The sequence below is a fragment of the Eleutherodactylus coqui genome, chromosome 2 (assembly GCF_035609145.1).
Source record: "Eleutherodactylus coqui strain aEleCoq1 chromosome 2, aEleCoq1.hap1, whole genome shotgun sequence".
NCBI lineage: Eukaryota > Metazoa > Chordata > Amphibia > Anura > Eleutherodactylidae > Eleutherodactylus > Eleutherodactylus coqui.
In genome coordinates, this window is record NC_089838.1 from 293,682,272 (window position 1) to 293,705,728 (window position 23,457).

Here is a 23,457-nt window from a genome sequence, read left to right on the forward strand (position 1 = left end):
CCCATTGCAAATAGCGCAGAGAGGGGGTGGGAGCTCAGTTCCTGCTCCTGGCTCTTCCATCCTACCCCCCTGCACACGAGGACGACGTATATCAGTGCGTCGTGAAAACCGAGCCGATATACGTTTGTGGGAATGCACCCTTATGGCATGATTGTAATTGTAAGATTGTATAGTAATAGTGACCCCAGTAACTACTTTTGGTGGAACAATTCTTTCCTAAAACCATAGTTAAACTTGGCAGCAACTTAGCTAGGCTGTGCTAATATATCCTTAAAAGCCCATTTACACACTCAGATAATCTTTCAAATGACTGAAAGAAATAAAAGATTTAGTGATCTTTTTGCATAAACTGTTAAAGGCCATTAACAATTTCTCATCTTCATTTGCATATAAAAGGGCCTTTAGGAGCTGTTTGCAGAGCCCAGCCTGTGATTATTTACTCTCCCAGCTGTGTGCACAGCTGTATTGTTCTTGTCATGGCTGCCAGCAGGTTACAATGTTATCTGCTGGCTCCCCGCGGAGATAACAGCCTGCAGTCACCTTAAAATCATTGTTCAAATGAAAAGCTGCAGGATGCCCGCATTTACATGTAACGATTATCGTCATTTTCAGTCGTTTGAACGAATTTTGAGCAATCATTGTTATGTGTAAATGGGCCTTAAGACTCCTTCAGATACATTTTTTATCTGTTGGCTGTATTTGCGTACACATGTGTTAACTGTTGGCCAAACACTGCTTTTAGTTGTGCTTATTCCACCAGAAACATGCACGCTTGGGGAGCAGGGAATTAGCTGCAAAGGGATCAGCCCTATTCTCATTTGTACAAGGAAAGACTAGAAGCAATGGGATGAAACTGAAAGGGAGGAGACACAGATTAGATATTAGACAGTGAGGGGGATCAATGAGTGGAACAGGTTACCACGGGAGGTGGTGAAATCTCCTTCAATGGAAGTCTTCAAACAAAGGCTGGACAGACATCTGTCTGGGATGATTTAATGAATCCTGCACTGAGCAGGGGGTTGGACCAGATGACCCTGGAGGTCCCTTTCAACTCTACCAATCTATGATTCTATGATAGCTGCTATCACACACCTGTATCTCGTGCAGGAGCAAAGGATCAGGCACATATGTTCGCGTTTAAGGGTGTTTTTAGAAAGAACAGCTGATTTCAATAAGTTCATTCCTATTTCCGTATTTGGCGTGCAAATTTCGCAAAATGTTTTCTTTTTCCGCATATTTGCAGAAAATGACCTCTAGGATAAAGCCCAGCGGACTGTCCTGCAGCTCAGAAATGAACTACATTAGTCCTGACGCGTTTTAAACCCAGACTGCTTACTGCAAAAATAGCAATAAATATTGATAAATACGACGTATTTGACAATATTTTGGCCAAAATATGCAAGTCTACAACCCACGTTGCCAATATTTCAAGCATTAGATTCTCCCCAATCCTCCCATTAACATGAACATTTGGGCTCAAATTAATGTGGTCTTTATCCAAAATTTGGTTCAAAATTCTGTGATGATTTGATTACTGTTTCCTCTACCCAACTCTGCTTTCTTTTCCCCTAGCTGTAGGACATCTCCGCCAATGTTTGTCTGGTCTACAAATGACCACAAGAATCTAGTTTTTACCTTCTTATACAAGTTCTTCAGTATCCTTGTAGTCATAATTCTCAATATCTATATTTCTCTGCATATATAGCAGCAGTCTCCTAGTAAACTTTATATTCTTGCCCAGATAACTGTGATCACTAGAAGTCCGAGCAATGGGCAACCATTTCAAATCAGCCTTGTAACAAAAAGGAATTCTCCAAAACAATGAGCGATGTGGGATACAAAATAATAATATCAATGAGATGGAAGCACAAGTAGAATCATTTGTGGTGGATGAGATGTGTTGTCTGATCAAAGGTTAGACCCTCCAAAGTGGACCTATATTAGAGCCTCATACCCATCTAATAGTATCATGCAGAGGCGTAACTTGAAGCTCCTGGGCCCCAATACAAAACCTGGAACGTGGCCCCCAACTATAATGCTTTATTCATAGTACTGGGCTCCCTATATGGAGAAGAGAGGCCTTATGGGCCCCCTAAGGCTCCTGGGCCCGGGTGCAACCGCATCCCCTGCATCCCCTATAGTTATGCCCCTGGTATCATGGTCATACTTTATGGCTGAGATTGCACTCTGTTCCTGATGAGGTTAAGCAGATTTAGATTAGTTGTCCCTCCCATAAAGGAAATAATTAGCAAACATTGAGCTTGGGAAAAGTACTTGTTCCTGCTTGCTACAAGGTGACGCCTATGCAGGTAAGTTGTTGATCCTGTTCCTTTTAAGTTCCAATATGACATTTTTACGCATTTGCGATGCTTGTTTCGGACTCCGTTGGCAGAAAGCCCACTGAAAATATTTTACCCCTAATTTTATAATATAAATTGGTGGATTCTTTTGGTACAGAAGTGAAACTAAATTGTCCAGTATCAGTCAGGCTCAGACTTTGCTCCTTCCATTATAATACTCTCTTGTCTAGGGCACTGCTGTATTAACTGTAGCCCTATCTTATTACATATGCAATTTACGGAAAACATGTTGACTTTAAAAAGGGTTGTACAAAAAACTGAAATCTTAAATATTTCCTCCCCAAACGCAAACGTTGCTTCAGTTAAGGAATCTTGGTGCCCAGGTGCCATTTGACTTATCCCAACTTTACAAACTTAATTATCAACCTTTACTCTCTTGCACTATTGCTGATCTGCATCCATACAACCGGGCACAACTCTCGTAGTGTGGTGGAATAAAGGTTATTGAAATGGACATCTTACCAAAGTTTCTTTATGTCAAGCCTGGCAAGTAACATTGCCTCTTCTCTTTTTTTAAACAACTGTACTGTGCCATTTCCAAATTTGGGACGTAAACTCAAGTTGGACAGAGGCACAGGTCTCCCAAATTTTCTGTTGTATCATCAAAGCCTCAGTCCTTACGTGTATGGTGGATTGGCTTCATGGTGCTGGTCAGAAGCAGTGGGTTGATCTAGAGTCTTCTCTCCATCCATTAGCTCTCCACTCCTTACGATGGATTGAAAAATCTCTCAGTCCGGACAGAAAAACCTTTCCCTATCTCACTGAGGACCTCTTGTCGATAAGAGACCACATGGTCAACAAGCAGGGAATATCTCAGATCCCGGGCCCACTCACTCCTTTGTTTGATAATACAGCCTTCTCTCAGGTGTACGTATGGATCAGTTTTTAATTTGGACTCATCCCCCAAATCCAGATTATGTAGCATTTTTACAAGTATGTTATCTCTTTCATCATTAGTGGACCTTAGATGTTCCTTCCCAGGGGGTTCCCTCTCTTGGTGGTCATACTCTGAATTGTGATACTTTCTCATTTCTTTCCATTCACTTTCGGTGCTTGCTGCAAAACTTGGAGGAGTTGTATCAAGATTTCAAGTTACCTCTTAGGCTGCCTGTCCACGGGCGTATTTTTATTGCGTTCCCCGCGGCGATAATCCGGCTTCAGGGAACGCAGTGAAAGCTTTCCATAGCGTTGCTATGGAAAGCGCTTCCCCCCTGTTCACGAGTGGAGAATCGTAGCGATTCTTCGCTCGCAGGTGGCAATTTGCAGCATGCTGCGAATTCCCATAATTCTCCGCAGTCAGCCTATCTGACAGCGGAGATCCGTCTGCCGGCTCCTGCTCCTGGTTGGCGGCTCCCTCGGTGGATCTCTGCAATGCTCGTCATCAGGCAGCCTTATCCACAGGATAGGGAATAATTTGCTGATTGTGCGGGTCTCAACGCTGAGACCCCCAGTAATCTGAAGAACAGGGGTCTCGTGTTCCCCATCGTTCTCACTGTGGTGAAGAGAAGACTAAATGGATCACTGGTTCTGCAAGCATACTGACGCTCCAATTACTTTCAATTTTACTGCCAAGATACGTGAGCGATAAGCACTCTCGTATATCTGTCAGACCCACTGAAATTAATGCAGCGCCGAACATGCATGCTTGGCTGGCACTCCATTCACTCTGACTTCACTGCGTGGGAAGAAGTGAGGCAGAGAAAGGTAGAGGGGAACATGGGACCCCCATTCTTGAGGTGAGACTTCTACTGATCAGTAGGTTATCCCTTGTGGATAGGGAATAACTTGAAATCTTGGCACAACCTCTTTAAACCTACAGAATGTCTCCTTTTACAGAACTCTTATCCTCGCCAGATAATTTCCAAACTGCCTCCGATGTAGAGCCCCATTCCTTTCTCCGATTCATAAGCACATGGAAACAGGAAATTGGTTCCCAGCTTTTTCTAAGGGCATTGTCAAAAAATGGCTTTCTTTTGCCCTTATAAATTGCCAATTACATACCGTCCCAAGAAAAGAATTAACTGTAATGGTGCAGTAGGCTCAATGCTCCATATTTGGTGGGTGCCAGGGGGGCACTAGGGTCCGGGTACCTGGAAGTTCCTGAAAATACCGGCAACTCCTGTCCCTACCAATTGCCCACCTAGGCTAGGCCCTAGGGCGACAACTGGGCGACAGTCCCTAACCTCGCTAGGGATGCGGGGCAGGAGTCAGACTTACAGACAAATAAGGTACACACAAAACACAAGTCTGGCAATCTGGGTCAGCAACAGAGAATAATGCAGTACAAGGGGTCAGGTGAAGGCAAGGTCAGGTCCGAAGCAAGTGGGTCAAAAGCCGGGAATACAGTCCAATAACGCGGGTGTAGCCTTGAGACAAACATATACTGGCACTTGCTGGAGGAAACTGGGACGTTTAAAAGCTGTCAAAACACCCGCCCCGGCAGCTGAATGGGGCAGGGTGCCTGTCAGCAGGAGGAAACAATAACAGGCAGCAGGAAGGAAACACACCCCGGCGCCTGTACAACAAGAGCAGCGCACCCGGGTGTCATGGCAATGGGACGCAGCAGAGGACGGCACCAGCCACGTCCCTAGCAACCCAGCTGGCAAGTGGAGCGCGCGGAAGGAGATGGCGGCCAGGGAAGGTAACCAAGACCGGGGCACCCCTGCAGCCTGTATAATAGGTCCGGCGGTGCGGGCATGAAGACCCTGAGAGCCGCCGGTCCTGACTGTGGGTATGTTCATGAATACATTGCTTCTGGGATAAAGTCTTCCATATCTTCTCCCATACAAATACCAAAAAAACATAAAAATAGCCTGCGCTACTTGTGAAAAAAGATTCCGAGGGAAGGTTGTTACCACAGATAGGTATTAAGTGCTTAATAAAGGAGGATATACCTATCCGTAGTAACAACCTTCCCTCGGAATCTTTTCCACAAGTAGCGCAGGCTATTTTTATGGTTTTTTGGTATTTGTATGTTGTTGATCCAGTGGGTCCCACAGAGCAGTGGGACACAGAAGCTTTGCAGCTCTCCTGAAATAGCCCATCAGGATATGGAAAAAGAGGGATTACCAATGAAGGATTGATATTGATGTGGAGGTGATAGTGGATCTCTCTTAAAGTGGCCCCACTATACACCAGGTGAGTCCAGATTCTGTTTTATTAATCTACTAATTACCCATTGAGGTATATTCCTTTGCCAGGAGGAGCGCTACCCTAATATTTTCTGTATATCTTCTCCCATATCACTGGGAGGATATTCACTGACTCTTCACAAATCACTTTATTGTCTATTATACCTGGTACAATTTGGCCAATTGAAAGAGGATCATTAAGACACTTTTTCACTGCCATGAGAATGATTATCCCTCGATATTGGTGCCCTGATGAGGGCCCTACACTTGAGTAATGGGGTGGACTTCCTTTGTTAAAAGGATCTTTAACCCCTTCCCGCTGCAGGGCGTAAGTTTACGTCCTGGCAGCCTGGTACTTCCCGCAACAGGGCGTAAACTTACGTCCTGGAGATAGCGCGGGATCACATAAGATCCCGCGCTATCCCACAGCGGGAGCCGGCTGTCACTCACAGCCGGCGTCCTGCTGCAACAGCGGGGGGACATCGGAGATGCTCCCCCCGCTGTTAACCCCTTCCCTGCCGCGATCTAAGTAGATCGCGGCAGGGAAAGAGTTCACAGAGGGAGCGCGGCTCCCTCTGTGTCTCCGGCCAGAACTCGCGATGTCATCGCGAGAACCCGGCCTGTCACCATGGCAACAGGTATTGCCTATGCCTATAATCGCTGTACAAGCGATAAGGCATGGCAGAGCAGTAGCTCTGCCGTGCCTTATACCAGCGATCATCAGGGCAGTGGTTAAAGTCCCTCAGAGGGACACAAACAGTGTAAAAAAACAAAGATTAAAAAAAGAATTTAAAAAAATATAAAAAAAAGAGTAAAAAAAAACATTTTTTAATGCTTTTTCTCAGATTAGCATAAAAAAAAGGTAAAAAATAAATAAAATCCCACATATTTGGTATTGTCGCGTCCGTAACGACGCGTACAATAATTTGCACATGCTTTTGACTGTGCACGGAAAAAAACGCTAAAAAAAAACGCTAAAAAACTGAGGCAAAATGCTAATTTTTAGCATTTTGCCTCACTAAAAACGCAATAAAAGTGATCAAAAAAGCCATATGTACCCCAAAATGGTACCAATAAAATCTACAGCTCGTCTCACAAAAAATAAGCCCTCATAGAGTGCCGTACATCAAAAAATAAAAAAGTTAGAGGACTTTGAATGCAGCAATTTAGAAAAAAAAAAAAGATTACCCAGAAAAAGGGTTTTTATTGCAGAAAAGTGGGAAAACCTAAAAAAAATGTAAGAATTTTGGTATCGTTGTAACCGTACCGGTCCGCAGAAAAAATGGAATGTCTCATTTATGCTGCATGATTAACGCTATTAAAGCAAAAAAAAAAATCTATGGCAGAATTGATGCGTTTTCTCTCCCTGCTATCATTAAAAACAAAAAAAAAAGTTTTACAATATAGTCTGTGTACCCAAAAGTGGCACCGATAAAAACTACAGTTCGCCACGCAAAAAACAAGCCCTCATACGGCCGCGTCGACGGAAAAATAAAAAAGTTATGACTTTTGATAAACGGAGAAGAAAATCCGCCAAAAATTGTTGCGTCCTTAAGCCCAAAATAGGCCATGTCATGAAGGGGCATTCTAGGCACAAAATGGAAATTCTGAAAATGCTGAAATCTAGGAGGTAGAGCTAAGTAGCGGCAACCTGTACCTTTTACCTGCCACTCTGGACCCTCTTCTTCATCTTGTCCAGCTGCCAATCTGCCGCTGTGTTTACTTCCGCAGTAAACGCAACAACAAACTGTTATCTACAACACCCAGCATGCATAGAGCCTGTTTACCAACAGGCACTGTAGCTCCGCCCACAGCTCATCGGTCCTACAACTTACTAGCACCAACCTACCTCTTATTTAGAGTGCCAAAGAAAAGACAGACAGGACGTTCGGGTGCTCTGAACATGAGCAATACAGCACAGTACTTCCTCTCCTGTCCTCCCATCATGCACTGCTCACAGGATGCTGGGGGCTATGGACAGGGGAGGAAGTAGCACATGCGGATAAGACGTCAGAGGAAGTGGAAATATTTTTTAGGTGGAGAGTCATGCGACATAGATAGAAAATGAAGAAAGTATCTAGACCAAGTACAGTAACCCTATCACACAGCAACTTATTGTGATGATGTACATCAGTTATTAAAATGTTAACCTGTGCCTGGAATACCCCTTTAAGGCTGGATTCACGCAAGTGTTTTATCGCGGCAATTTTGCTGCGATAATACGCTGGCCGAAAATCGTAACCATCTGATGCATTAGATTCCAATGCATTTGTTCAGATGGATGATTTTCCAGTGCGTAAAAGATAGGTCTGGACTAGAGATGAGCGAACGTGTCCGTAACGGACACATCCGCACCCGGACACCGGCTTTAGCGAACACTGCAGTGTTCGCGCGTAAGTGTCCGGGTGCCGCCGGGGGGCGGGGAGATGCGCGGCGGCGCGGGCGGCAGTAGCGGGGAACAGGGGGGAGCCCTCTCTCTCTCCCTCTCCCCCCCACTCCCCGCCGCACCCCCCCGCGCTGCCACGGCGGCCCCCGAACTTTTTCGCCCGAACACTGAGGTGTTCGCAAAGTTCGGTGTTCGGGCGAAAAAGGGGCGGGGCCGAACGTGTTCGCTCATCTCTAGTCTGGACCTATCTTTTGCCGGAATACGCCAACCAGTCCCATAGACTCCTATGAGAGCTACCGGAAAAGGGAGGTGGGAGGGAGTTTAGCAGCGGCCCTGCCAAACTCCCTCTTCCTTCCTTCCTTCCCCCTCACCGCCCGTTACCGTCTGCCTGCAAAGCGAGGGGGTGGGATGATTTGAATGAGAGTAATGCCTGCAGTTATAAGTGCCGGCCACTACACAGAGGATGTAGCAGAGACGTCCGCTCTGACCCCTGTGTAATTGTGGCGCTGTGAGCGGGCGCACAATGAGCTGATCGGTCAGGGTGCCAAGCGACGGACCCTAGCCAATCAACTATTGATGACCTATCCTGAGGATAGGTCATTAATTGTATTCTCACTGGAAAACCCCTTTAATGGAGATTGTTCTGTTTGGTGATCCCGAGCAAAGTCCCCAATTGGATCTCCTCTGATAGAAATCCTTTGTGTTTCCCCTTCTATTCTCCCTCCTCCCCTGTATATTTTTTTCTTCTCCTTCCTCTTCCTGTCTCCTTCTTCCCTTCTTTCTACTCTGTATTGTCTTCTGGTTCCACCTTTTCAGTTTGAGATCTTTTTTCTCAGTCGTGACTGGTGGACATACACAAATACTGAAACCGCCGTACAATATCCCATACTTTTTGTTTATGAAGAAGTGTTCTTGTAAAATAATGTATACCTTTTAATATTATCAAGTCAATATCTCATCAGATCATGTGTAATATATATCTCCATACTGTGCTGGCATCTTTTCTTTTATGTATCTTTTTCCATGTCCAACCATTTCCGCTTTTAGATTGTCTTTGGGTGATTTCACACCTGCACTGGGGATTCTGCTTTCCTGCTCCATTCGAGGAGCATGAAAGGGGAATCCATGTGGCTAAACGGCTCCATCTCTGGACGGAACCGAACAGCGATGGACGAAACCCATTGACTATAATGGGGTCCGTCCACTTTCCACCCAGCTGCTCAGCTTTTGGAACGAATCTCTGTCTGGAGGTTCCAACTCAGATAGGAAACCAGCCTAAGTTTATGAGATGACCTCCGAACCACGTATTTTGTAACCTTTTTTTTCTTGTTTATATCTGTTCAATAAAAAAGAAAAATTATCTAAGGCTTGTAGAGGTCTTGAAAAATATTACAAACCCTTAACATCAACCTTCAGTAATTAATAGGCTATCTATCAAATGATTTGCTCAAATCTTTAAGAAAAAAAAGCAATAATGATTTGAAGTAAATATGTTTCATAATCCTGCAGGTGATGTAAAGATGGACATCTGGTATCTTGTCTTCTTCTTCCTGCTCCACAGGAGTTCATCATCAGATCCTCAAAACGGTAATTGACAAGCACCCATTTTCCATAATGTAAAGCTTGCCCCCCCTCCTTCCTTCTCTTACTTTTATGACCAATACACAATAATCTCATTTCTCACTTTTCTTTTCTTAGGTCATATCATGAATATGGATGCCGTTCTTGGTCTTGTGAAGGAGCTGGAGTCTACTATGCCAGATTCTTCTGCCCAAGATCTTGCCAAGCTCTTGATTTCTTCTAGCACTCCACCATCCAGTTTCCCCGAGATTCTCAATGCTGAGCAAGCCTCTCTTACCCATGCGTTGCTGACTCACAAAGTTGTGGCATTAAAACATGAGGGTTGGCATGAGCAAGGAGTTGTCCTAGCCCCTGATGGAAGCACGGTGGCAGTAAGACCACTTCTTGATGCCATCCTATGGGGATGGAAAGTTGATTGCAAACGGGAGACTCTACAGGGTGAAGATAACTACTCAAGTCTCAAGCTAGGCAAGGATGATCGACATCCTACAACCCTCGCAATATCTTTGGCATTGGGTTTTGCTAATTCTGAAGTCTCTCTAGAAGCACCATTAGATTTTTCCAGTGGATGCTGGGATTCCATTTCCATGCCGAAAACCTTCCCGCTACAAGGGCCAGCTTCAGAACCTGATCTAACACTGGCTTATATCAATGGTGCCTTGGATGGTACTCTGCTGAGAGAGATGCTGATCAAGGACACCCAGAAAATGAGTTCCTTACTTCAATCCTACTACTGGGGACAACCAACAAAGAGTGCCTTTCGGAGACAGGACTTCCAAAATCTGCTATCGGAGGGAAATTTAGCAGATGAAATACGTAAAGGAATTAATTGCTACAGGGAACATGCTGGACCGCATAACTTACGTCCTATCACAGATGAAAGGTTGAACTCCATTGCTTCTGAAGTGGCCAAAAAGTTTGAACAACAGTATCTTGGTACAACACACAGCTTTTTAATTAAGTTAAAAAATTTGGCTGAACGTGACGATCTCAGTGGGATCTGCACATGACCGAATGTGTATTAAGGCTTCCCAACCATCTCTCCACATCTGCATCAAAGTTCAACATACCAGGTCCTTTGGTCCTGCAGAGGGGTCTGAAATGGGCAGAATGGCAGCAGCTCATTACCCTCTCCCCTTTGAAATAAAGTTGGGCTGCATGCTTGTGGTGGAGTCGGTGGAAATACTTTTTGATTCACTATATCATGTAACGCCCAGTTTGGAGTGAATCTCAACCTTATATCATGTCAGTTTAAGCTGATGAATTTATTGACAGTCAGAGCCGTGTTTTTCTGATACAGTTTTTTAAATCTCTGGCATCGATAGATTTAACCCCTTCCGGCTCTACACCGTACATGTTCAGCACCGCAGAAGTGACGTTGCCACAAAGCGTTGTGCATGTAATTTACAGCTGACACCCAGCTGCAATGGCTGGGATCAGAGTTAACTTTTGTCACCCTCTTTGGCACACCAAAACATTATCACAAGGTGCCAGTGGTTTGGCATGGCAACCAAGGGCAGAGCCTAATAGGATTCCTGTCAGCGTTATGCTGACAGGTATGATACATTGCAATACAGAAGTACTGCAGTCTATTATATGAGCAATCAGAAGATTGCATGGACTCGTCCCTCTAGTGTGGTTGAAAGAAAATGTAAATATTTAAACATTTTATAAAAAGAAAGGAAAAATACAACAGCACCATATTCCCACTTGAAAACGCTTTATTAAGTTAAAAAAAGAACACATAATTGGCATTTCTGTGTCCGTAACTGCTCGTACTATAGCTCTTATCTAATATTTAAGTTGTAAGAAATTAAAATAAAAATGCCAGAATTGCTGCTTTTTGACCCCTTGCTTCCCCCCAAAAATGGAATAAAAGTGGTCAAAACGTTTGAAAACCATGGGACCCAAATTTCACATGGATTTCAACATGGAATGCATGCAGGTCCCATACCAAAATCTGCATAAAATTACTCTGTGTGAAACCACCCTGTTACCGCCTAAGCTCTCTAGTGGTGGTAGCAAGCAGCTAGCACACAAAATGCTGTTCAAGGGTTAGTATTCACTTCAAAAGGGTGTTCCCACAAGTTTTCTAAATTGCTAGGAGGCACATAATTCTATAAAAGAACGGGGGGGGGGGGGGGGATGTAGTCACTTTACCAATATCCTGCTGCTCCAGTTCCTGAAGTTCCTGCAGCGATCAGATGCTGTACAAGTGATCGCTGCACCCAACCTCAGCGGTCAGCTGATGTTTATGAGGCCAGTGATTGGCTGCAGCAGTCATGTGAATGATGAACAGTATGTAACTGCTTCAGAAGCTTCCAAGACCAGAGCGATGGAGACCGGCAGCAATGCTGGAGCAGCGGGATAGGGACATTTAGGTCATTGCTTCTTAGTAGTAAGCCAGAAGGCATAATGCACCCAGACTAGACTTACTGTGCGCTTTAGGGACTGACGGTGTAACTTACTGGGGTGTAGTTTACTGAAATAACCCTAAACCGTGTCAGCCTGGTTTGCTATAACCACAATTATGTATTATTTGTTTTCCCAGACTGTCCTGCTGTGATACCTCGATGCTTGTGGGAGGCCATGCCATATAATGGCACCCCAACTTTACTAACGCCCCCTCTGCAGCACGTATATATCCATCATACCTATGAGCCCTCTCAGCCGTGCGTTTCCTTCCAGAAATGTGCAGCAAATATGCGCAGCATGCAGAGATTTCATCAGGTGGATCGTGGCTGGGATGACATCGGCTATAGGTAGGGAACAAGAAGCCCATCAGCTGCTGCTTATGTCTTGACCACTAGATGGCGCACACTGCTATGTTGTTGTTTTTGGAGGGTTTGGTGTGCAAAGCTATATCTGTTTATTAGGTAACGTCTGTGACATAAGGTATTGTGAATCCGCGCTTTTGCTGCAGGCTTTTTGGATATATTGCACTTTTGACACGTACAGATAAATCCTAAATCCTTTAAATTAAAAAAAAAATCATACACCTCACACCCCGTAACGCATATATTTTCTGAAGGTAGACACCGGGAACATACTGTACACGCAAGCACTTTCAGGCCAAGAGTAATTTAACATAAAAAAATTCGTAAGGCCTCCTTCACATGACCGTATGCGTTTTTACGTTTGCCCATACACACCGTATAATTGCGTAAATGAAGATTTGATCTGGTTGAACTCCAAACTATATTTACGTATTTTAAGCCAATTACACAGGGCGCTGCTGTGTGTATGTAAAAAAAAAACTTAAAAGTGATGGAAACCAACGATCGCTATAAAATGCTCGGAACGACCAATAATGCCTAATTAGGGTGAGCTGCCCTCTTCTCCAGTACGCAGGGTAACTCCCTCCCCATCCATTTTTTCCAGCTGCCATAGAAGTTTATGGGAGCTTGCTGCGTATCACGTCGAAACATAGGTCAAGGCCTAACTTTTCACGCGCTATTTAAAAAAGTCACCCAAAAACAATCGCATAGGTCCTATTTTTTCACGCGTGATTATTTTACGCAGCAAAAAATCATTTGTCTGAATGAACCCATTGAAATCCAATGCTTCGCATGGTCGCGTTTTATTTGCGATTTTTTTTTTCTCACCGAAATGCCTGCGTAAATGCAGTCATGCGCATAAGCCATAAAGATGGATATTAGTGCCTAAAAGGGGGACCTAAGCAGAAAATTAGATGCACAATACCTCCTAAAAACCAAAACTCAACATGTGCAGAGATCATATGTATCACTCATGCCTGTATTTCCATGTACATATAATCAATTCTCCAGAAAGTGGGAAGGCCAAAAATCTGGTTTTAAACTGGAAATGTTATAAAAAGCAACAAGCTATAAAATACAGGAATTACACACTGTGAAAATTAAGTGCACCCCTAAACTCTATATGTTTACTGAATATAGGGCCTCTCTGCAAGGATGCAGAAGATATGAGTGATTTCCAATGTTATCTGCTATCTGGCAGGGAGAGGGAGGACTGTGCAGCAGCGACATGTATAGCTGTAGAGGTGTCCCCTGCACCAGCACACTGCTGGATCATAAGCAGCGGTCAGGGGGCTCTGCATCTGTCAGACCTCCCCTCCCCTGCCTCTGGACTATAAGGAATAGACACTTTTCATCATGATTTTATTTTTGCTGAAAACTGTGTTTTATTTGTAAGGCAAATACGGTAATTTAAAAAAAAGACCCAAAGGACAAAAAATGTGGTTCGTGTGCTGAAAGAATATTTTTTATTTATTCAATTTATAAAACACAAACATATTCTGCAGCGCTGTAGAAAGATTGCCCTCATACACATTCGCGCCGTGAGTTACGGCCTGTATTATACTCCAGAGCTGCATTTATAATTCTGTAGGCTCAAGAAATGAAATCTCCTAGTCTCGATTGCAGCAAATTTGAAGAATGGAAAGTTTAAGCTCTTGGAGGTATGCCTGTCAACAAGTTTGCAACCAGATATTATTGGTGGATGTACCCTTTAACCCCTTGAGTGGCGAGTTTCCTACCACCCTGTCGTGCCCACCAGGGCAGGTTTTTTAAAATGGTCTAATCATTGAATTTCAACTAATTTTGCAGTTGCGTTTCAAGAGCCATAACTTTTTCATTTTTCCATTGACATGGCCATATAAGGGCTTGTTTTTTGCGGGACAAGTTGTGATTTTTTAAACAGGGGGGAGGAAAAAAGAAATGGGGAAAAAAGAAAAAAAGGGGCCATGTCATTAAGGGGTTAAATAATGTATTAACTTCCTTCTCTGGGTCATTACGACGCATGGATACCACATGTGTGATTGTATTTTTGATTTTTTACAAAGTAAAGGGAGACAAGTGTTTTTATTATTTTTCTTATAATTTTTTAACTTTTTTTATTTTTTTTTTTTGTCCTTTTAGGGGACTTCCACAGGGACCCATCAGGACCCCTGATCACATTCCGGGGGTCCGATGGTGACAGCCCTTTACATGCTGCAGTGACAGCTCTTTACATGCTGCAGTCACATAGACTGCAGCATGTAAAGGGTTAACACAGCAGAGATCTGAGGTTTTCTCTGATCTTTGCTGTAAGAGCAGGTACCTAGCTGTCCTCTGACAGCCAAGCACCAAGCTCTCCCTGCCACAGAGACCATCGGCTTGCTTCTGACAAGCCGACGGTCTCTATGGCAACCTGTAAACAAAGCAGGAGATTGCCGGCATATCGGCAATATCTTCTGCTGGTTTTTCAAAGCCCTTGCTTTGTTCTCTGTGGGTCTGTGCAGGCAGAGCACACTGTCACAGCTTGTGGCATTGTGCTCTGCAGCTCCTATAGTGATACATAGCCGGGAAATCTTCCGGGTTATGTCGCTATGAGCAGTGGAGCTCGTCCCGGAAAATTTCCGGGCGTGCCACTCAAGGGGTTAAAGGACACATTAAAATTTATTGAAAGGCCACAACAGATCACTGATAAGACTGCCGGGAAGACCTTTTTCTATACAATGCTACCAGGGCCACTTATGATGTTACAGATGTGACACTTGATGTTACATTGCTGATATTAGTGATAACAACTGTTATGTAGTATCCTATCTTGGTGGCCTTTATGAGTCATAGCCAGAGATGTACCTCTACTTGGTCTATTATAAGGCACTGTATGTAGACAAGTAAACCTCTTCTAAGCCTCTGATGACTCTTTAACCTCACCTGGCTACTCTTATGGCATTCGGCAATTAAGCAGGATGATTATAGGGTGTGTAGCAGTTGTGGTCACACCGATGCTTTGGTGCTTGAGGCAGCCCAATCGCCCCTCTAAGCTATGAGAAGACTCCAGCACTGTCACTGACATGTCAGGTTACAGATACTACCGTACATACATTGAGATCCTGAGGCTACAAGTTACACCTTTATTTGGAGTCATTATAGTCCAATTGATATACGTCAGGATTAGAGATGAGCGAGCATACTCGCTAAGGACAATTGCTCGATCAAGCATTGTCCTTAGCGAGTATCTCCCCGAAAAGGTTCATCTGCCGGCGCGGGTGACAGGTGAGTTGCGGCCATGAGCAGGGGGGAGCGGGGGGGGGGGGGGGAGAGAGAGGGAGAAGAGGGAGAGAGATCTCCCCTCCGTTCCTCCCCGCTCTCCACCGCCGCTCCCCGCCCGCCACCGGCAGCCGAATCTTTGCTCCCGAGCGGGCAGGTACTCGCTAAGGGCAATGCTCGATCGAGCAGACTCCTCTGGTGGCTTTTTTCCTCTGAGAAAAAAAGGATCAGGCATGTTGACATCAAGCAGCCCGGTCACTCTCTTAGCTGACATTTTCTGTTTAGGGAAAGTTGGGACACTTCCATATACACTAGAAAGTCAGCCACTCCCACCAAAATCTAGGGATTTGGCCAACATTAAACTAATGTGTACGGCCAGCTTGAATTGGTCAAAACTAGAGATGAGCGAACGTACTCGTCCGAGCTTGATACTCGTTCGAGTATTAGCGTGTTCGAGATGCTCGTTACTCGAGGCGAGCACCACGCGATGTTCAAGTTACTTTCACTTTCATCTCTGAGACGTTAGCGCGCTTTTCTGGCCAATAGAAAGACAGGGAAGGCATTACAACTTCCCGCTGCGACGTTCAAGCCCTATACCACCCCCCTGCAGTGAGTGGCTGGCGAGATCAGGTGTCACCCGAGTATATAAATCGGCCCCACCCGCGGCTCGCCACAGATGCATTCTGACATTGTTCAGGGAAAGTGCTGTCTTGCTGGAGTTGCTATAGGGAGAGTGATAGGAGTTATTTTAGGCTTCAAGAACCCCAACGGTCCTTCTTAGGGCCACATCTGACCGTATGCAGTACTGTTGAGGCTGCTTTTTGCAGTGTTGCACTTTTTTTTTTGTATATCGGCCGTGCAGAGCATTGCGTCCTCAGTCTGCAGTAATTTTACATAGTCCAGGGCCAGTGGTGCTGAGGCAGGGACAGTAAAAGACATATACTGTGTATATAGGCAGTGGGCTTTTCCAAAAAAATTTGGGGAAAAACATTCTATTTGGGCTGCCTGTGACCGTCCTGAGTGTACTGCGTCTCTGCTGGGGGTAGTAGTCCTAATTAATACGCCGCCAGCTAAGTGTTACAGCAGGCTTGCGCAAAATTCTTTCCTGGCTCTGCGTTGCCCGTCACATCACCGCTGTCATCCTGTCCAGAGGGAAACAGTTTGCAGTAATTTTACATAGTCCAGGGCCAATAGTGGTGAGCCAGGGACAGTGAAAGAGATATACTGTGTATATAGGCAGTGGGCTTTTCCCAAAAAATTTGGGAAAAAACATTCTATTTGGGCTGCCTGTGACCGTCCTGAGTGTACTGCGTCTCTGCTGGGGGTAGTAGTCCTAATTAATACGCAGCCAGCTAAGTGTTACAGCAGGCTTGCGCAAAATTCTTTCCTGGCTCTGCGTTGCCTGTCACATCACCGCTGTCATCCTGTCCAGAGGGAAACAGTCTGCAGTAATTATACATAGTCCAGGGCCAGTAGTGGTGAGCCAGGGACAGTGAAAGAGATATTCTGTCTATATAGGCAGTCGGCTTTTCCAAAAGAATTTGGGAAAAAACATTCTATTTGGGCTGCCTGTGACCGTCCTGAGTGTACTGCATCTCTGCTGGGGGTAGTAGTCCTAATTAATACGCAGACAGCTAAGTGTTACAGCAGGCTTGCGCAAAATTCTTTCCTGGCTCTGCTGTGCGTTCCGTAAGCGAAGTCAGCCTCCAACCACAGGCCAATAAGCGGCACATTTAATTACAGCGTTCTGTTTCTGCTCTACTCGTAATACCACCAGCATGCGCAAGCATATGATGGCCAAGCACCCCACAAGGTGGGACGAAGGCCGTTCACCGCCTCCGGTTTGCACCACTGCCTCTCCCCCTGTGCCCCAACCTGCCACTGAGATCCAACCCCCCTCTCAGGACACAGGCACGACCGTCTCCTGGCCTGCACCCACACCCTCACCTCCGCTGTCCTCGGCCCCATCCACCAATGTCTCTCAGCGCACCGTCCAGCCGTCGCTAGCACAAGTGTTTGAGCGTAAGCGCAAGTACGCCGCCACGCACCCGCACGCTCAAGCGTTAAACATGCACATAGCCAAATTGATCAGCCTGGAGATGCTGCCATATAGGCTTGTGGAAACGGAAGCTTTCAAAAGCATGAGGGCGGCGGCGGCCCCGCGCTGCTCGGTTCCCAGTCGCCACTACTTTTCCCAATGTGCCGTCCCAGCCCTGCACGACCACGTCTCCCGCAACATTCTACGCGCCCTCACCAACGCGGTTACTGCCAAGGTCCACTTAACAACGGACACGTGGACAAGCACAGGCGGGCAGGGCCACTATATCTCCCTGACGGCACATTGGGTGAATTTAGTGGAGGCTGGGACCGAGTCAGAGCCTGGGACCGCTCACGTCCTACCCACCCCCAGAATTGCGGGCCCCAGCTCGGTGCTGGTATCTGCGGCGGTGTATGCTTTCTCCACTAAACCACCCTCCTCCTCCAACGCAACCTCTGTCTTGCAATCAAGATGTGTCAGCAGCAGCACGTCGCCAGCAGTCGGTGTCGCGCCGCGTGGCAGCACAGCGGTGGGCAAGCGTCAGCAGGCCGTGCTGAAACTACTCAGATTAGGAGAGAAGAGGCACACGGCCCACGAACTGCTGCAGGGTCTGACAGAGCAGACCGACTGCTGACTTTCGCCGCTGAGCTTCCAACCGGGCATGGTCGTGTGTGACAACGGCTGTAACCTGGTGGCGGCTCTGCAGCTCGGCAGCCTCACGCACGTGCCATGCCTGGCCCATGTCTTTAATTTGGTGGTTCAGCGCTTTCTGAAAAGCTACCCACACTTGTCAGACCTGCTCGGAAAGGTGCGCCGGCTCAGCGCACATTTCCGCAAGTCCAACAGGGACGCTGCCACCCTGCGCACCCTGCAACATCGGTTTAATCTGCCAGTGCACCGACTGCTGTGCGACGTGCCCACACGGTGGAACTCTACGCTCCACATGTTGGCCAGACTCTATGAGCAGCGTAGAGCTATAGTGGAATACCAACTCCAACATGGGCGGCGTAGTGGGAGTCTGCCTCCTCAATTCTTTACAGAAGAGTGGGCCTGGTTGGCAGACATCTGCCAGGTCCTTGGAAACTTTGAGGAGTCTACCCAGATGGTGAGCGGGGATGCTGCAATCATTAGCGTCACCATTCCTCTGCTATGCCTCTTGAGAAGTTCCCTGCAAAGCATAAAGGCAGATGCTTTGCGCTCGGAAACGGAGGCGGGTGAAGACAGTATGTCGCTGGATAGTCAGAGCACCCTCATGTCTATATCTCAGCGCATTGAGGAGGAGGAGGAGGGGGAGGAGCATGAAGAGGAGGGGGAAGAGACAGCTTGGCCCACTGCTGAGGGTACCCATGCTGCTTGCCTGTCATCCTTTCAGCGTGTATGGCCTGAGGAGGCGGAGGAGGAGGAGGATCCTGAAAGTGATCTTCCTAGTGAGGACAGCCATGTGTTGCATACAGGTACCCTGGCACACATGGCTGACTTCATGTTAGGATGCCTTTCTCGTGACCCTCGCGTTACACGCATTCTGGCCACTACAGATTACTGGGTGTACACACTGCTCGACCCACGGTATAAGGAGAACCTTTCCACTCTCATACCCGAAGAGGAAAGGGGTTCGAGAGTGATGCTATACCACAGGACCCTGGCGGACAAACTGATGGTAACATTCCCATCCGACAGCGCTAGTGGCAGAAGGCGCAGTTCCGAGGGCCAGGTAGCAGGGGAGGCGCGGAGATCAGGCAGCATGTACAGAGCAGGCAGGGGAACACTCTCCAAGGCCTTTGCCAGCTTTATGGCTCCCCAGCAAGACTGTGTCACCGCTCCCCAGTCAAGGCTGAGTCGGCGGGAGCACTGTAAAACGATGATGCTTGCTTGTCCTGCAGCTAGCGTCTTGTCAGAGAGGGTGTTTAGTGCGGCTGGGGGAATCATCACGGATAAGCGTACCCGCCTGTCAACCGACAGTGCCGACAGGCTTACACTCATAAAGATGAACAAAGCCTGGATTTCCCCAGACTTCTCTTCTCCACCAGCAGACAGCAGCGATACCTAAACAATACGTAGGCTGCACCCGCGGATGGAAGCATCGTTCTCTATCACCATCCAAAACGGGGACCTTTTAGCTTCATCAATCTGTGCATTATATTCATCCTGCTCCTCCTGCTCCTCCTCCTGAAACCTCACGTAATCACGCTGAACGGGCAATTTTTCTTAGGCCCACAAGGCTCAGTCATATAACTCTTGTAAACAATGTTTATATGTTTCAATGCTCATTAAAGCGTTGAAACTTGCACCTGAACCAATTTTTATTTTAACTGGGCTGCCTACAGGCCTAGTTACAAATTAAGCCACATTAACCAAAGCGATTAATGGGTTTCACCTGCCCTCTTGGTTGGGCATGGGCAATTTTTCTGAGGTACATTAGTACTGTTGGTACACCAATTTTTTTGGGCCCTCGCCTACAGTGTAATCCTAGTAATTTTTAGCCCACCTGCATTAAACCTGACATTACCTCAGCTGTGGTGGGCACTGCAATGGGATATATTTATGTACTGCCGGTGGGTTCCAGAGAGCCACCCATGCTGTCGGTCCACAGGGAGTTGTAACTGCATGTGTCCACTTCTAAAGAACCCCAGTCTGACTGGGGCATGCAGTGTGGGCCCAAGCCCACCTGCATTAAACATCACATTACCTCAGCTGTGCTGGGCGCTGCAATGGGATATATTTATGTACCGCCGGTGGCTTCCTGGGACCCACCCATGCTGTCGGTCCACACGGAGTTGTAACTGCATGTGTCCACTTCTAAAGAACCCCAGTCTGACTGGGGCATGCAGTGTGTGCCCAAGCCCACCTGCATTTAATCTGACGTTAGCTCTGCTGTCCAGGGCACTGCAATCGGATACATTTATGTACAGCCGGTGGGTTCCAGGGAGCCACCCATGCTGTGGGTGCACACGGAATTCCCATTGCGAAGTTGTACCTGCCTGTGACTATTTATAAAAAACCGCGGTCTGACTGGGGCATGCAGACACCTTGACAGAATGAATAGTGTGTGGCACATAGGTTCCCCATTGCTATGCCCACGTGTGCAGCTCCTGATGGCGGTGGCACAGGATTATATTTCTCATTGCTTCTGTACAGCATTGTGGGCTATCGCCCCGCCCCTTTTAAAGAGGGTCGCTGCCTAGCCGTGCCAACCCTCTGCAGTGTATGCCTGCGGTTCCTCCTCATGGCATACGCACTTATAAATAGACATGAGGGTGGTGTGGCACGAGGGCAGCTGAAGGCTGTGCAGGGACACTTTGGTGTGCGCTGCGGACACTGGGTCGTGCGGGGGGGGGGGGTTGGGCAGCATGTAACCCAGGAGAAGTGGCAGTGGAGTGTCATGCAGGCAGTGATTGTGCTTTGTTAGAGGTAGTGTGGTGCTTAGCTAAGGTATGCATTGCTAATGAGGGCTTTTCAGAAGTAAAAATTGTTGGGAGGGGGGGGCCCACTCTTGCCGCTATTGTGGCTTAATAGTGGGACCTGGGAACTTGAGATGCAGCCCAACATGTAGCCCCTCGCCTGCCCTATCCGTTGCTGTGTCGTTCCCATCACTTTCTTGAATTGCCCAGATTTTCACAAATGGAAACCTTAGCGAGCATCGGCGATATACAAAAATGCTCGGGTCGCCCATTGACTTCAATGGGGTTCATTATTCGAAACGAACCCTCGAGCATCGCGAAATTTTCGTCCCGAGTAACGAGCACCCGAGCATTTTGGTGCTCGCTCATCTCTAGTCAAAACCCAAGAAATCTACTAAAAGAACCGTAACAAAGCACTCGTATGGCTCAAAATGTTCAATTGATACTTCACTTTGAAGTGATGATGCACTTGAACTGATGCAGAGACATGTCCCTCTACATGACGGTCCCAGTTTCTGGACATGACGATTTCTACCCTACTGGGCATTAAGGTCATAAATCTTGTAGCCACAGGATATAGACAATAGGAAATTATATTTTGTGAATTGCATTTTAATACAAATTGTCTTCTTTGTCCACATTCCCCAGCTTTGTGGTTGGTTCTGATGGATACATGTATGAAGGACGTGGCTGGAACTGGGTTGGAGCTCATACCAAAGGCCACAACTCTGTTGGCTATGGCATTAGCTTCATTGGAGATTTCACATCATCGGTCCCTGATGCTCGCATACTGGAACTGGTTAGAGATCGTTTCCTGACATGCGCAGTGAGATCTGGTTACATCTTGCCCGACTATACCATTCAAGGTCATCGACAAGTTGTTGATACCACGTGTCCAGGAGATGCCCTCTTCCAAGAGATTACCAACTGGGAGCACTTCACCAAGGTAGTAGAGGTCAATATACAGCAATATAAGATATTAACACCTAATGACCAGCCTTTTTTTTATTTTTGTTTTTTCCTCCCCACTTTCAAAAAATCATAACTCTTTTATTTATCCATGGTCATAGATGTCTGAGGGCTTCTTTTTATGGGATGATTCACAGTTTTCAATGGTGCTATTTAATGTACCAAATGATGTAGTGGAAAACTTTTTAAAAATTCCAAGTGGAGTGTAATACAAAAACGAAATTCCGCTATTTTTTGAGGGGGGAGGAGGAGGGTTGGTTCTACTTTTTATGGCATACACACTGCAGCAAAAATGTCAGAACTTTATTCTATGGCTCAGTACAATTATGACGATACCTGCTTTAGTTTTTGGGGGTTTTTTTGCTGTACTACTTTTAAAAATAAAATATCTTTGGTAAAAAAATATTTTCTGTCGCCATCTTCTGACAGCCATAACGTTTTTATTTTTCCATGGACATAGTTGTGTGAAGGCTAGTTTTTTGCAGGACGTTCTGTAGTTTCTACTGGTACAAGTTACAATTTTTGAGCACATACGACTTTTGTTCTATTTTTTCTTGGAAAAGGAGGGCCCAAAAAAGTGCAACTCTGGTGTATTTTTTTACTTTTATAACCTTCACCATGTGGGATAAATAATGAGTTGCCTTGATCAGACTTTTATGGATGCAATGATACCAAATATGTTTTTAGTTTTTTCATCATAAATTTGGGAAAGGGGAAGGGAGAGTTAAACTTTTATTACCTTTTTATATTTTTCTAATATTAAAACTTTTTTTAAATTAATTTTTACATATTTTTTAGTTTCCGTAGGGGACTTGAACTTACCATTGTTTGATCGTTCATAGAGTGTAATGCAGTACCATAGTATTGCTTTATACCGTATTCTGACAGGCAGTCTATGGTAGCCTTCAGAAGGCCCCAGGCTGCCATCGCAACCTGAATGACACCTTGTGTGTTTTAAGTTTTTTAACCCCCTTAGGGGGGTTGTCCAGTTGTAAATTATTGATGGTCTATCCTTAGGGTAAGCCACTGATTAGTGGCGGTCTACTGTCAGGGATCCCTGCTGATCAGCTATTTGCCAGGCCAGTGCACTGAGCTTATTTCTGTAGGAAGCAGACAGCTCTGTTCTCTCAGCAGTGGCCAGACTTGGTATTACACCCATTCATGCCAATAGTAACCTTACATGTAATGCAGTGGAACAGCATGCTGCTGGGGGTCCTGGGCAGAATGATAAGGATAGGCCACCAGCTGTCTTACTTGACCACTATTTATGATGTCTTAAGATTTCTATCCATTTTTTGTTCTATTGTCTTTCTAGGAATCTAAAGAATGATCCATTACAGATGAAGATTTCAATCCTCTTGTGCTGTACTTAATAAAGCTTGATCTTTCCAGATTGATTACTTTGAATTCTAGTTCATTTGCGCATAACCACATCCTCAACCTCCATCCGAGGCCTTACCAGAGTCTGATCAGCGTTAAGATTTTTATGTCACCGCAGGTTTACTGTCATCTCGAAAAAAAAAAGGTTTTGCCAAATACGACTTCTATATTTCCTGTTGTAAGGGGAAGGAGCAGAC

General features: G+C 45.9%; 1 protein-coding gene across 3 annotated transcripts; it reads left to right on the forward strand.

Moving 5' to 3' along the window:
* The first annotated feature begins 2,253 nt into the window (after positions 1-2,253).
* PGLYRP2 (peptidoglycan recognition protein 2) lies at positions 2,254-23,280 on the forward strand. 3 transcript variants are annotated; one of them, XM_066593252.1, is made up of 6 exons: positions 2,254-2,309; positions 9,387-9,464; positions 9,576-10,394; positions 12,010-12,220; positions 21,560-21,857; positions 23,196-23,280. In XM_066593252.1, the coding sequence occupies exons 2-6, from the start codon at positions 9,398-9,400 to the stop codon at positions 23,208-23,210; spliced, it is 1,410 nt and encodes a 469-aa protein (XP_066449349.1). In that variant the 5' UTR covers positions 2,254-2,309; positions 9,387-9,397; the 3' UTR covers positions 23,211-23,280. The 3 variants fall into 3 exon arrangements, with proteins under 3 accessions (XP_066449349.1, XP_066449348.1, XP_066449350.1); XM_066593251.1 differs by lacking the exon at positions 2,254-2,309 and adding an exon at positions 4,908-5,001; XM_066593253.1 differs by lacking the exon at positions 2,254-2,309 and adding an exon at positions 5,068-5,091.
* The last annotated feature ends 177 nt before the right edge of the window (positions 23,281-23,457 follow it).

Coding starts and splice junctions, on each gene's coding strand:
- PGLYRP2 (XM_066593251.1), top strand. Junction 10,395..12,009: donor GTTTGAACAACAGTATCTTG/GTACAACACACA, acceptor TTGTTTTCCCAG/ACTGTCCTGCTGTGATACCT. Junction 12,221..21,559: donor TGGGATGACATCGGCTATAG/GTAGGGAACAAG, acceptor CACATTCCCCAG/CTTTGTGGTTGGTTCTGATG.